A 14750-nucleotide genomic window follows, 5' to 3' on the forward strand; every position below is an offset into this window, starting at 1 on the left:
TTTTTTTTTTTTACCATGTGTTTGAGTTTGGCGGCTAAAATACAAACTTAACTGGATGTTCTCTTCTCCAGGAGGCCTGCACTACAACTGGAACGAGCCATGAGGACCAAGCCCCTATGGATCAGTCTCCTCTGGACTCTCCGTTCTCTCCAGTCTCGCTCGCCGCGTCTGACAAAGAGTCTGGGAAGGACAAGAGGACAGAGCAGAAAGAAGACACAGTGGCCATGGAAGCTGATACGGACAAGGACCATACAGAGACCAAGGCCTCTGAGGCCTCCACTTCCACGGAAGAGAAACCTTCCTCCCCCAAGGCCACCACCATGGCCTCCCCCGTCCACACCCCCTCCCCCTCCGCTGCCCCTGAGCCGGATCAGGACATCGAAGAAGAGGTGGTGAACAAGGGAGAGAAGAAGAAAGAGGATAGTCAGAATGAGAAGGAGGGAGTAATGAAAGAGGAAAAGATGGAGGTAGTTTCTGTGAAAAAGGAGGTGAAAAGGGAGAAACAGGATGTTGCCTCCTCCACCTCTACATCCACAAGTGACAAAGGTATGAAATGACAGAATCTGCAAGACCTGGAAAATCATCCAGAGTTGACGGATACTAGTAGGCACCACTATGCCAGCTATGTTTCATTTTCAACCTATGGTTTTTTGGAATTTATAACAAAATATATAATCTGGGAATACTAGCATTTTACAAATAAAATAATACAGGAACAAATCTAATATTAGTAACATACACGTAAGCATACTGCACAGGAAATTATATAAAATGACCATTCATCAAAATAATCTGATTCAACTAAACCAGAACACTTTGTCTCAACAGGGGTGAAGGTGAAGGAGGAAAAGAGCTCCTATTCTGGACAGAAGCGTCCCCTGTTGGAAGGTGACGAGAAAGATGGAGGGAAGGTTGAAAGAGACGGGAAGAGGCAGAGGGTGCAGGGCGCGGAGTTGGAAGCTCAGCTCGAGTTGAAAATCACTGCGAAAGGTGGCAGTCGCCTAAAACTGGAAAAGGTTGGTCTGGCAGGAATTGATGATACCTGTTCCCATGTATTAGCATTTTACCCACAGGTTTAAGACTTTACCCCTAGTCAGGCATAAAGTAACTCTCAAACAATCTTGCCCCACACTATCTAGGTCTACATTGTGTCTTGAACTCATCCTACGTTTCTCTTCTTCTCAGGTTCTGCAGAAAATGGTTGAGGAGCGGTTGAGGGCGCTGCAGCTCACCGTCTTCGACCAAGGTTTACAGGAGCTAAAAGACCGGGTAGAAAAGATTGATTGTGTCACAAAACACCAGAGCACCCTTAACACACTACAGGTAAGCTAGCTACATGTTAAATACTAGTAACGGGTATGTTACCAAGTCGATTTGACAATAGTCAATAGTCACAACAGTCAGAAATAGTCATCAATGGTCATAGTCAACAATAGTCATAGTTTTCAATTGTCACAATAGTCAGCAATGCTAATTAAAATCCTCACAAATGGAAAGTCTCACATGTTCTCACTGTTTCTTACCCTTTTTCAGGCCAAGATTGCTAGACTAGCAAAGAAATTCGGAGAAGCCAACCAGGCCTCGGAGAACAAAAGAAAACAGGAGGTAAGAAATGTTAACTTATGGGACCCCAGTGTCAGAGAGATTTTTGTAAGTCATCTACTACTCAGTCGATATTAGTTAAAGCTGCAATATGTAACTTTTTGGGCGACCCGACCAAATTCACATAGAATTGTTAGTTATCGATCTGTCATTCTCATTGAAAACAAGTTTAAGAAGCGGTAGTTCTGTTTTATGTGCGCTATTTCTATGCTTCCGTTCTAAAGTTTTATTTTTGCGTCTTTTTACTTTCGGTTTTGTACACCAGTTTCAAATAGCTGAAAATACAATATTTTTTGTTATGGAAAATATATTTCACAGCGGTTTAGATGGTACAATGATTCTCTACACTATACATGCTTGTTTTGTCACATAAACTAAAATTAGGTGAACTATTAGTATTTTGGCAACCAGGAAATGGTGTAACGAATTCTGAATATTGCAACTTTAATATCGAACAGACAATGTGATAAAAATTGCTGAGGGTGTTAGCTAAAGGTGTCACCATGACGTGTGTTCGCAGGCGCTTACATCCCCTGTTGCCAAGACTGCACCTGCTACAAACACCATTCCGACACAACGGTAAGAGTTCGGTCCTACTGCCGATGTACTACTTCCTCATTTAGAAAAGCTTTTAGTCATTTGAAAGCATTTCCTCCTGTGAATCACGAGTGAGCAGTAATCAAAAACAGGTGATTGCATTGCCTCTAGTTTTATGAAGATGTGAGATACAATCATTATTTTAGTTTGTGTGCGGTCGTGTTAATCACCATTGGCAATCATGGATGGCAATTCCCAAACTTTTACTTATTCCATAGTTTCCTTTTCTCCATCTCTTGTGACAGCACATTCCCATTGCTTCTATTCTCCAGTATAAAAATGTATTTTCTGTATTTGTAATTCAAATCATGCAGAAGGAAAGATGTGTGTTAGTCATTGCATGGGGCTATACTAGCTATCATTGTGCCTTTGTATCAACGTGACAATACCGGCCTGAAGCCAATGAATGCCACACGTGGAGTCAATCACAACGTGTGATTGAATGTGTGGTGGCTCTGCACAGGATCGTTATCAATAATACTGAGGCTGGATTAAATTCTCGGGAAGATTGGATTAAAAGGCAACAACATCCACTAAAAACCATAATAACGGGAAACAAAGATGATACCTTCGAGGGTATTCTCTGATGTACAGGACCCACTTCTTTTTTGATCGCTTAGTGCCTACCCGTCAGGCGTTTTCAAAACAAAATCCCCACATGAAATCAATCATCATTTTGTTTTGGATTAAACAAACGAACAGCGGTTCAGTTTTTGCGTCTTTTCTTTTGCACACCACCATGGTTCCAGGTCCTGAGTCTTGTGACGTTATACAATGCGCCAAAGCTTGAGAAAACAAGCATTTAAAAGCTGTGCAGACAGTGTTCACAGCACCCGATCCAACTGCACCTCTCCTCTCAACAGCGTGTTCCGAATGCATCCAAAGCTGGAGCTGCAGTCTGAAGAGGGGGCACGGCGGAGAGGGGAGCTGGCGACCTCTATTGGTTGGATTAAGAAGGAAGTGAAGGAGGAAGAATCTGAAGAAGAGTATGAAGAAATATCTGAGGAAGAGGAATTTGAGAAGCCTTCATTCAACCTAAGACACCAGCCTGCTAGAAGAGAGCAGTCACAGCAGCAGTCACCACAGCAACCGAGCAGAGGAACTAGGGTTTGTTCAGACATAATGCTGCGTCCCATCTCCACGGACAAGGAGAGACTGCTTTACCTGCGTTCTAAGAGTGCTGCCAGGAAGGCGAGATCCGATCGTTACGCCGTATTCCTGTTCCGGAACCTGGTCTCATACGAGACCTACGTGAAGTGGATCACCACAGTGAACTACGTTGGAACGTTGGGCAAGGACGCGCTGCCCGTTAACCTGCGCGAAACTATGAAGAAATATTTGGAACAAAGGTTCAACAAACTGTACGCCAGAGACTGGAAAAAGATCAGGGACGCCATCAATGAGATCCTGAGAGTGAAGAGACTACGGTTCTTCTTTGAATCAGACTTTAATTTGACTTAGACAGGTTTGATTGGGAAAGTGCCATTTTCCACAGTATTCGTGATGCACTTTGTTTTGTATGGAATTATGGAAACGACATAGTCTTGAGATAGTTGCAATCATCACATTTATTTTTATTTTACCAACGTTAACAGTAATAATTGCATTCCTGCCGCCATAAAACATTTGATTTGTTCATAATATTCCCAGTTCCTAATGTACTGAACTAAATAAAGGTCTGGAATTACTATAAAAAAAAAGATGTTGAGAATTTTTACACTAATATCATTATAACACAAACGTATACCAACATTTTTTCTTAATGTACAGTACCAACATTTTTAAACAACCTGCAAATACTTTATGATTCTCATGACAGAAGACTACAAACAACTCAAGAATGATACCCATACATTAAACAAGTCCTCAAGGAATCAACACCTTTTACCCCCTTTTTTGTGATAAAGAATTTTCAAATTTGCAGATATTTTTTTCTTGAATTTGTTAAACTCAATGCAAAGAAGAACAAACAACAAAATACACATAACAAACACTCAGTCAAAAAAATTTCAGTCAACACGTCTTAATGTTACAAACGGGGAAACGGAAGAAGACCGAGCCGGAAGACAGAATAATAGTAAACTGGCAGGAAGTGTGGCAAAGAGGTCGCCAAATTACAGGAAGGAAGACTTTCTCTGGTCTGTCTCAATATGACCTCTGACCTATTTTTAAACAAGCCAACTGAATGCAAATCACATCTCTTTCAATTACCTTTACAAAAAACAATTCAACTCAATGCAAACCCACATCTCTTCTAACAGGCCAGTAGGAGCTGTTGTAAAGCAGCCCATGACCAGCCCAGTCTCTACCAACCTTACAGGTAAGATCTCCCTTCTCCTTCTCCCTTACATGTCAATAGGATGTTTCACCTATCATGGGGATTGAACGACCCAGAGATCAAGTTACAAGATAAAGAACAACACCAACTGATAGTGTGCTCTGACCTGTCCTGGAATAGGATTTTAAAGTTAAAATCTAAAGTCACCATTCCTTTGCTCTCTCGTGTTGTTTTTCCAGTTTCTCCGGTCAAAAATCCCAAACCTGTCCCCACTACCACTACGGCCTCTGCCATGGTAACACAGGGCTCCATCCTGCAGCTGATCCCCACCTCCTCTAGCTCCGCCTCCCTGTGCACTGTCACCTCCCAGAGCGGCCCCACCGGCACCCTGCTCCTGAAGACCACCTCAGGCTCCAACGTGGTGGGCCAGAACGGCCAGCCCCTCCTCATCCAGCTGCCTCTCTCTGCCATGGCTAACGGTGGGGCCGGAACCCTGGTCAACATCCCAGTGTCCTCCTTCGCTGCCGTCAACTCGCTCAACAAAGCCAAGACCACTACTCCCACCACTACCTATATCCTCAAGGCCGGCCCCACCACCACCACCATGGCTGGCACCACCACCTCCACCATGGCCTTGCAGCCCATCTCCTCCACTACCCAGCTCTCCCCAGCCATGTCCCCAGCCCAGATGACCCTGGCTCGGGCTGTGTACCAGGGGGGCGCTGGGGGGATCAGTACGCCCAGTGCTGGGATGTCAGTGACCACAGCCAGGGCACCGGTTCAGGCGTCCTCTGGTCCAGCTGCAACGGGCTCGGCCGCTCCAGGACCTCCGTCGGGGACAGCTATGACGTCAAAGACAGGTGAGTTTCCTAGCAACAGGCCTGATAACTATATCCTATACTGTATGTGGACAAGAATAATAATTGCATTTATAAATAATGATTTTCAAAGCGCTTTACATTGTAATGGGGAAACCACTTAATCCACTAGCTACAGTGAGGGAAAAAAGTATTTGATCCCCTGCTGATTTTGTACGTTTGCCCACTGACAAAGACATGATCAGTCTATAATTTTAATGGTAGGTTTATTTGAACAGTGAGAGACAGAATAACAACAACAAAATCCATAAAAACACATGTCAAAAATGTTATAAATTGATTTGCATTTGAATGAGGGAAATAAGTATTTGACTCCCCTCTATATCAGAAAGATTTCTGGCTCCCAGGTGTCTTTTATACAGGTAATGAGCTGAGATTAGGAGCACACTCTTAAAGGGAGTGCTCCTAATCTCAGCTTGTTACCTGTATAAAGGACACCTGTCCACAGAAGCAATCAATCAATCAGATTCCAAACTCTCCACCATGGCCAAGACCAAAGAGCTCTCCAAGGATGTCAGGGACAAGATTGTAGACCTACACAAGGCTGGAATGGGCTACAAGACCATCGCCAAGCAGCTTGGTGAGAAGGTGACAACAGTTGGTGCGATTATTCGCAAATGGAAGAAACACAAAATAACTGTCAATCTCCCTTGGCCTGGGGCTTCATGCAAGATCTCACCTCGTGGAGTTGCAATGATCATGAGAACGGTGAGGAATCAGCCCAGAACTACACGGGATGATCTTGTCAATGATCTCAAGGCAGCTGGGACCATAGTCACCAAGAAAACAATTGGTAACACACTATGCCGTGAAGGACTGAAATCCTGCAGTGCCCGCAAGGTCCCCATGCTCAAGAAAGCACATATACAGGCCCGTCTGAAGTTTACCAATGAACATCTGAATGATTCAGAGGAGAACTGGGTGAAAATGTTGTGGTCAGATGAGACCAAAATCGAGCTCTTTGGCATCAACCCAACTCGCCGTGTTTGGAAGAGGAGGAATGCTGCCTATGACCCCAAGAACACCATCCCCACCGTCAAACATGTAGGTGGAAACATTATGCTTTGGGGGTGTTTTTCTGCTAAGGGGACAGGACAACTTCACCGCATCAAAGGGACGATGGACGGGGCCATGTACTGTCAAATCCTGGGTGAGAACCTCCTTCCCTCAGCCAGGGCATTGAAAATGGGTCGTGGATGGGTATTCCAGCATGACAATGTCCCAAAACACACAGCCAAGGCAACAAAGGAGTGGCTCAAGAAGAAGCACATTAAGGTCCTGGAGTGGCCTAGCCAGTCTCCAGACCTTAATCCCATAGAAAATCTGTGGAGGGAGCTGAAGGTTCGAGTTGCCAAACATCAGCCTCGAAACCTTAATGACTTGGAGAAGATCTGCAAAGAGGAGTGGAACAAAATCCCTCCTGAGATGTGTGAAAACCTGGTGGCCAACTACAAGAAACGTCTGACCTCTGTGATTGCCAACAAGGGTTTTGCCACCAAGTACTAAGTCATGTTTTGCAGAGGGGTCAAATACTTATTTCCCTCATTAAAATGCAAATCAGTTTAACATTTTTACATGTGTTTTTCTGGATTTCTTTGTTGTTATTCTGTCTCTCACTGTTCAAATAAACCTACCATTAAAATTATAGACTGATCATGTCTTTGTCAGTGGGCAAACGTACAAAATCAGCAGGGGATCAAATACTTTTTTCCCTCACTGTATATGTAGCACCCAAAGCAGCAAAATCTAAAAACCTGTTATAGAAGAATAGAGAATATTATCTAACTGTTTTCTTTCCTATTTCTATTCCATCCCTTTCAGATAACCAAGCAACAAGCTCTACTCCAACCAAGACAGGGGCTCGACCCAAAGGCTCCTTCATAGACCTCACTGAGGAGGAGGAGGAGGATGATGATGTGCTAGGTGAGAATGATTCCCAAAACCACCTCCATATTCCTCCCTCTCAGCTCCAGAGAGGTCCACTGAATAATGTCGTTATGACCTCCAAAATAGTGACAATTGTTGCTAATTATGGCTATTCTGGCTAAATAAAGATGAATTGAATTCCCTTTTCTGTCCTGTATTCATAATTCCTACTAATGTATTCTGCAGTGACTGGTGTGAGAAAGGCCACTACGGCTGTGGTGTCCTCCTCTTCAGTTACCCAGCGATCTACTGGACCTCCTCCGCTGATCAGCACTCCTAGTGGTGAGGCCTGCACATTACATAATCATTGATATTACCATAAACTTTTTATCCGCTTGCTAGTGTGTACTAGCTAGATAGTGTGTACTAGCTAGCTAGCTAGTGTGCATGTAGTGGCGTAAAGCTTGTAGTGGGCGCGGCGTGTAGTTACTGCAGTCCTGATATTATTGCTTGAAAGGAGTGCCCGTCTTCACTTTTCTGAGGAGATTTTTGTTGCGTGTTCGTGGGTGCGTAACCAGATGTGATCAGAGGTAAGTTGCACTTTATTTAACTTCTGCCTTTGTAATATTATATTGTTCTGGAGTAAGACAAGTATTTCTCAGATATAAACCTGCTGTTGAAATTGTGTTTTGAGGGCAAATGAAATGGCTAGGTAGCTAGCTAGCTTTGGCTAACCTAATCCATTGCCAGTGAATCTGACAGATGAAGTTTCAGCTCCCCGTAAATGATTGCTTGTTTGCTATCTAGCTAGCCACCTTGTCAATGGCATAAAGAGTGAACAGATTGATCAGATGTGTTTGGCAATAGCTAACTACTATCACATTAGCTAGCTAGGTTGCCGCTAGCTAAGCTGGCTAGCTAAGCTAGCTCCAGTGTTAGCCATGTAGCTAGCTAGACTATTCACCTCGATTCACACCAGTTTCAGTAGCTAACGTTAGGTCTACATTGTGATTACCACTTGATGTATATCATTTAGTCAGGCTAACATTAGTCCATTTTATTTGGGAATGAGCCAAACTTATTTTTCATGTATTTTTCATTGGAGGAGCTATGTGCCATGGTGAATGTCCCTTTTGAGGAGGCCAGAGTGTTGCAGTCAGAGATGGAGAGTGCTAGTGATAGCTCAGATGAGGAAGGTGATCATGAGGAAAATGTCAGGGTTTAGGCATCTCAGGATTTCTTTGGAAAGAGCATACCTTTTTACCTATAATGCTAGCTAGTTAAATGTACATTGTGTTTAGAGAAATGGCAATGCTCAAATACTGAAATCTGATTGATGTAGCTAATATATTTCAAATTATTGTATCGATATAGGTTCTCTTATTTGAAATGTTTAAGACAACATGCATCAAAGAGCAGAGCAGACAAAGGCAGTGCAGAGAGCTACCAATCAGGGGTCGGTAGAGCAGGGTGCTACAGGACAGTCAACAACAGAGCAAAAAGCTACAGAGCAGGGATCGGTAGAGCAGGGTGCTACAGGACAGTCAAACAACAGAGCAAAAAGCTACAGAGCAGGGATCGGTAGAGCAGGGTGCTACAGGACAGTCAACAACAGAGCAAAAACTACAGAGCAGAGGTCGGTAGAGCAGGGTGCTACAAGACAGTCAACAACAGAGCAAAAAGCTACAGAGCAGGGGTCGGTAGAGCAGGGTGCTACAGGACAGTCAACAACAGAGCAGAAAGCTACAGAGCAGGGAGCAACAGCAATTGATGAGGGTAAGATAATACATTAAAAATTTTAAATATTTTTTTTTACATGATCAACCGGGCAGTCCAGCTCAGCATCCTCCCACTCCATGGCTCTCACTCTGTGTGTGTGTGTGTGTGTGTCATTCATGTTTTTATGACTAGGCCTATGAGCACATATGTCATACAGTGTATCATCTCAGGATGCTCAGTGCCATTATACTAGAAATCAATGTGTTTATTCTTGTGTGTGTATTTGAATGTACAGCTTGTAGCAGCACACCTGAGGTGGGGGAGAATGGGCCTGCCAAGAAAAGAAAATACCTTTCACATTGGAAAGATGAGGTTCGGAAGAGAAGGAGAATGGAGGGTAAAGCCTACCTTGGCAGGAAAAAGGGTGAAGGGGAGGTGAAAAGAGAGCCACGCAATATGGGACCAGGATGTGTGTCAGAGGGTTGCCGAAGGTCCTCCAAGCGCTCCTGCAATGCAATCTGTGATGAGGACAGAGAGAAGATTTTTCAGTACTTCTGGCAAACGTTGGACTGGAATGAGAGGAAAGTGTATGTGTGTGGTCTTGTTGACTGCACTGCAGTGCAGCGCTGCAGGTCTGAGAATATGGGTTCTAGAAGGACATCCACATTGGCATACCATCTTGAAGTTTGTGGTGAGAAGAAGAGAGTATGTAAAAACTTGTTCCTCTCAACCCTTGGGTTGGGTGAATGGTCTGTGCTACACTGGGTGCAAGCGAAGGAGCTTGAGGAGACCGTCAGATTAACACCTGTGAGGAATGAGGCAATAGACGACGAGAACATTTCTGCGTGACTTACCGAAAGTACCATCACACTACTGCACGTCGTCCTCTAAGCAGTACCTGGAGCCTGTTTTCCAATCCATGTCAGAGCTGCAGCCGTCAATGCGAGGAGAGGATGGGAAAACCCCTCAGTCTTCGCCAGGTGTTCACACTAACATGATTGCTTTGACTACTACAATTTGATATCTGCACTGTTTGATTATTTATTACTTACATGATTCTTACCGGAATACCTTGATTTGATGTTGAATTCCTTGCTGAAATGCGCCTTGATGAGATTTGCATACTTGTAACATGATTGATAGTGAAATGTTGATATTGATTGTTGTTTGACTGTTGTAATACTTGTACTGTGAGTAAAAAATTAAACATCACACTTGCTGTAAATCTTTTTTTGTACACATTCGCCATAACATGTACTTGATGAGATATTGTCATTTAAATTATTCCAATGTCTCAAAAGTACGATTTAACTTTTTATGAAATTGAACTCATTCACAGTGATAGATATTAAGTCAATCAAATGTATTTATAAAGCCCTTTTTACATCAGCAGATGTCACAAAGTGCTTTTACAGAAACCGAGCCTAAAACCCCAAAGAGGAAGCAATGCCGATGTAGAAGCACGGTGGCTAGGAAAAACTCCCTAGAAAAGCAAGAACCTAGGAAGAAACCTAGAGGAACCAGTCTCTGAGGGGTTGCCAGTCCTCTTCTTGCTATGCCGGTGGAGATTATAAGAGTACATGGTCATTAAGGCTAGATCGTTCTTCATGATGTTCAAACATTCAAAGATGACCAGCAGGGTGAAATAATAATCACAGTGGTTATAGCGGGTGTAACAGGTCAGCACCTCAGGAGTAAATGTCAGTTGGCTTTTCATAGCTGAGTATTCAGAGGTCGAGACAGCAGGTGGTAGGGAGAGAGAGGGTCGAAATAGCCGGTCCGGGATAGGGTTGCACGTCCGGTGTAGAGGTCAGGGTTCCATAGTTGCAGGCAGAACAGCAGAAACTGGATCAGCAACAGGACCAGGGGGACTGGGGACGGGGACAGCCAGGAGTCGTCAGGCCAGGTAGTCATGAGGCATGGTCCTAGGAGAGCGAGCGAAAGATGGGGGAATTAGAGGGAGCATACTTAAGGGGGGACACTGTGGCAGCGTACGACAATACCCCCGGATAGGGCTAACCAGGCAGGATATAACCCCACCCACTTTGCCAAACCACCAGAGGGATTTCAACAGACCACCAACTTACTACTCTGAGACAAGGCGGAGTATAGCCCTCAAAAATGTCCCCCACCACACGAGCCCGAGGGGGCGCAAGACCGGACCGGAAGACCGGACCGGAATTGACTCAATCCACTCAAGTGTTATTCAACCGCAATTGCAACCATTGTAAAATACACACATTATGTCTCAGTTAATCATCAGTACATGCTTTATAAATGATTCAATAATATTTCATGGTTGTCAGTTAATGGAAAATTAAAGCAGAAATGGCAATGCGTTTGCTGGTGCGGAAGCGGCCTGCTCTATTCAATGATAAGAACCCAGTAACTCCACATATAATGTGTGCAAAACTCGTAACTCCATTATACTGTTTTTTATGTTGTAAAATAGCGATTGTTTAGTGACGTGAATATCTGACCGAAAATGTAGTCAAATTATGAACATTCATGACGCTGTGTTCATTAATGTTGAAATTATAATGTATTTTTTTTCACCTTCTTAAAAGTTGTGATTTTGGAGATACAAGGTTTTCATACAACATTGACGATATGCTTGTTACAGACTAAGCGGAACAAAAGTAAACCTTGAATTTGGAGGTTTAACATATCCCTATATTGGCCAAGTTTACCTATTTTATGAAATGCCATCGGTTGCCTTCAGAAAATATTCACACCCCTTGACTTTTTCCACATTTTGTTGTGTTACAGCCTGAATTTAAAATCAATTAAATGTAGATGTTTCTTCACTGGCCTTCGCACAATACCCCATAATGTCAGTGTATTTTTTTTATTTTTTAAACAAATTAATAAAAAATGAAAAGCTGAAATGTCTTGAGTCAATAAGTATTCAACACATTTGTTATGGCAAGCCTAAATAGGTTCAGGAGTAAAAATTTGCTTAACAAGTCACATTAGAATTTGCATGGACTCACTCTGTGTGTAATAATAATGTTTAACATGATTTTGGAATGTCTATCTCATCTCTGTACCTCACACATACAATTATCTGGAAGGTCCCTCTGTAGAGCAGTGAATTTCAAACACAGACGCAACCACAAAGACCAGGGAGGTTTTCCAATGCCTTCGCAAAGAAGGGCACCTATCGGTAGATGGGTCAAATTATAAAGGTTGACATTGAATATCCGTTTGAGCATGGTGAAGATAATAATTACACTTTGGATGGTATATCAATACATCCAGTCACTACAAAGATACAGACGTCCTTCCTAATACAGTTGCCGGAGGGGAAGGAAACCTCTCAGGGATTTCACCATGAGGCCAATAGTGACTTTAAAACAGTTTAGTTTAATGGGTGTGATAGGAGAAAACTGGGGATGGATCAACAACATTGTAGTTACTCCACAATACTAACCTAATTGACAGAGTGAAAAGAAGGACAGAATAAAAATATTGCAAAACATGCATCCTGTTTGCAATAAGGCACTAAAGTAAAGCTGTAGAAAATGTGGCAAAGAAATTAACTTTATGTCCTGAATACGAAGCGTTATGTTTGGGGCAAATCCAACACAACACATCACTGAGTAACACTCTTCATATACTGAACGCAACATGCAACAATTTCTAAGATTTTATGGAATTACAGTTCATATGAGGAAATAGGTCAATTGAATTAAATTCATGGATTTCACATGACTGGGAAAACAGATATGCATCTGTTGGTCACAGATACCTTAAAAACAGTGGGCCTCACAATCGGCCTCAGGATCTCGTCACGGTGTTTCTGTGCATTCAAATTACCATCGATAAAATGCAATTGTGTTCGTTGTCTGTAGCTTATGCCTGCCTGCCTGCCCATACCATAACCCCACCGCCACCATGGGGCACTCTGTTCACAACGTTGAAATCAACAAACCGCTTGCCCACATGACGCCATACAAGTGGTCTGCGGTTGTGAGGCCGGTTGGACGTACTGCCAAATTCTCTAAAACGATGTTGGAGGCGGCTTATGGTAGAGAAATTAACATTTAATTATCTGGCAACAGCTCTGGTGGACATTCCTACAGTCAGCATGCTCCCTCAAACTTGAGACATCTGTGGCATTGTGTTGTCTCCAGCACAAGGTGCACCTGTGTAATGATCATGCTGTTTAATCAGCTTCTTGATATGCTACACCTGTCAGGTGGATGGATTATCTTGGCAAAGGGGAAATGCTCACTAACAGGGATGTAAACAAATTTGTGCACAACATTTGAGAGAAATAAGCTTTTTGTGCGTATGGATCATTTCTGGTTCTTTTATTTCAGCTCATCAAACATGGGACCAACACTTTACATGTTGCGTTTATATTTTTATTCAGTGTATTTTCAGGCATAGTGGTGGGGCTGGCTGCATCATGTTATGTGTATGCTTGTCATTGGCAAGGACTAGGGAGTTTTTATGATAAAAAGAAACAGAATAGAGCTAAGCACAGGCAAAATCTTAGAGGAAAACCTGGTTCAGTCTGCTTTCCAACAGACACTGGGAGACAGTCAGCTTTCAGCAGGACAGTAACCTAAAACAAGGCCAAATATACACTGGAGTTGCTTACCAAGATGACATTGAATGTTCCTGAGTGGTCTAGTTACAGTTTTGACTTCAATCAAAGCAATGATCAACAACCAACTTGACAGAGCTTGAAGAATTGTAATAATAAAAAAATTATACTGTGCAAATATTGTACAATCCAGGTGTGCAAAGCTCTTAGACTTACCCAGAAAGACTCACAGCTGTAATCTCTGCCAAGGGTGATTCTAACATGCATTGACTCGGGGTTGAATACCCCAAAGCAATATTTTTTATTTTTCATGATATATAATTTTTTTTTAGAATTTTTCTTCCATTTAGACATTTCAGTATTTTGTGTAGATCGTTGACAAATTTTTTAAATTAAATCAATTTTTATCCCACTTTGTAACACAACAAAATGTTGAAAAAGTCAAGGTGTGTAAATACTTCCTGAAGGCCACTGTAAAGTCTAAGATCTTTGATTGGCTAAGGCAGAATAATCATGGCCAGCACAGGGCTAAGCGTGCCAGGTTATCTCACATGTAGCGTTCTTTCACGTGCAAGTACGTCGACTATTTTAAATGGCTGATGCGGATTATGTGATGAAAAAGTGAACGTTTAAACTTTTTCTAATGTTTGCATGTATGGATCCCATATCACCCTGATATTACTATAACACGCATTCAATTATAATCTTAATTGCTGGATGTATCATGATTGTGGTCAGTCAGTAGACATAATTTAATAGAATTCCAAGGATATCTATTAGCCTAGCCATGCCTGTGATTCAATGCATTAGAAGTCAGCTCTATGTCTGTTTGCTCTGTAATAGTGGTTCTGAGTAAAGGTTTGCATATTTTTCAACTCAAATAATCTTGTGAACCACACAGATTTGAGGAGGGGATGGGATGCTTATTATGTTATCTAATTTGACATATTGTCCTCTCTTTACAGGTACGGCATCAAGAGCATCTCCTCAACAGTCAGTCGGCGGTCCTCATCTGACAGTCCACTACCGCCCCCCTCTGGTGAGTTTGTTAACGCTGAATCTATTTCACGTGTTCATATTTTTCTTGGATTCATTTGAGTTCTATAAGATTATTTTAATGTGTTAATTTCTCTCTATTTAAATTAATACAATAAACAACTTAATACTAAACCAAACACAACACAATTAAATACAAATATAAATAAAAACATTCTAAATCTATACATTTTTTTTCTTGCATATTTCTTGCCCTAAT

The 14750-nt window shown here is 42.3% G+C and overlaps 1 protein-coding gene across 1 annotated transcript in view; it reads left to right on the top strand.

The window, feature by feature from the left end:
• Positions 1–14750, top strand: part of LOC121556541 (activating transcription factor 7 interacting protein) — a 37233-nt gene that overhangs the window by 21454 nt on the left and 1029 nt on the right. The window contains exons 4-13 of the mRNA XM_045213271.1: positions 72–546; positions 829–1016; positions 1186–1323; positions 1534–1605; positions 2123–2181; positions 4461–4519; positions 4717–5337; positions 7177–7278; positions 7468–7563; positions 14461–14534. Of these exons, the coding sequence (XP_045069206.1) occupies positions 72–546; positions 829–1016; positions 1186–1323; positions 1534–1605; positions 2123–2181; positions 4461–4519; positions 4717–5337; positions 7177–7278; positions 7468–7563; positions 14461–14534 (1884 nt within the window). The remainder of the gene's footprint in view (positions 1–71; positions 547–828; positions 1017–1185; positions 1324–1533; positions 1606–2122; positions 2182–4460; positions 4520–4716; positions 5338–7176; positions 7279–7467; positions 7564–14460; positions 14535–14750) is intronic.

Source organism: Coregonus clupeaformis, unplaced genomic scaffold (assembly GCF_020615455.1).
Source record: "Coregonus clupeaformis isolate EN_2021a unplaced genomic scaffold, ASM2061545v1 scaf0095, whole genome shotgun sequence".
Taxonomy (NCBI): domain Eukaryota; kingdom Metazoa; phylum Chordata; class Actinopteri; order Salmoniformes; family Salmonidae; genus Coregonus; species Coregonus clupeaformis.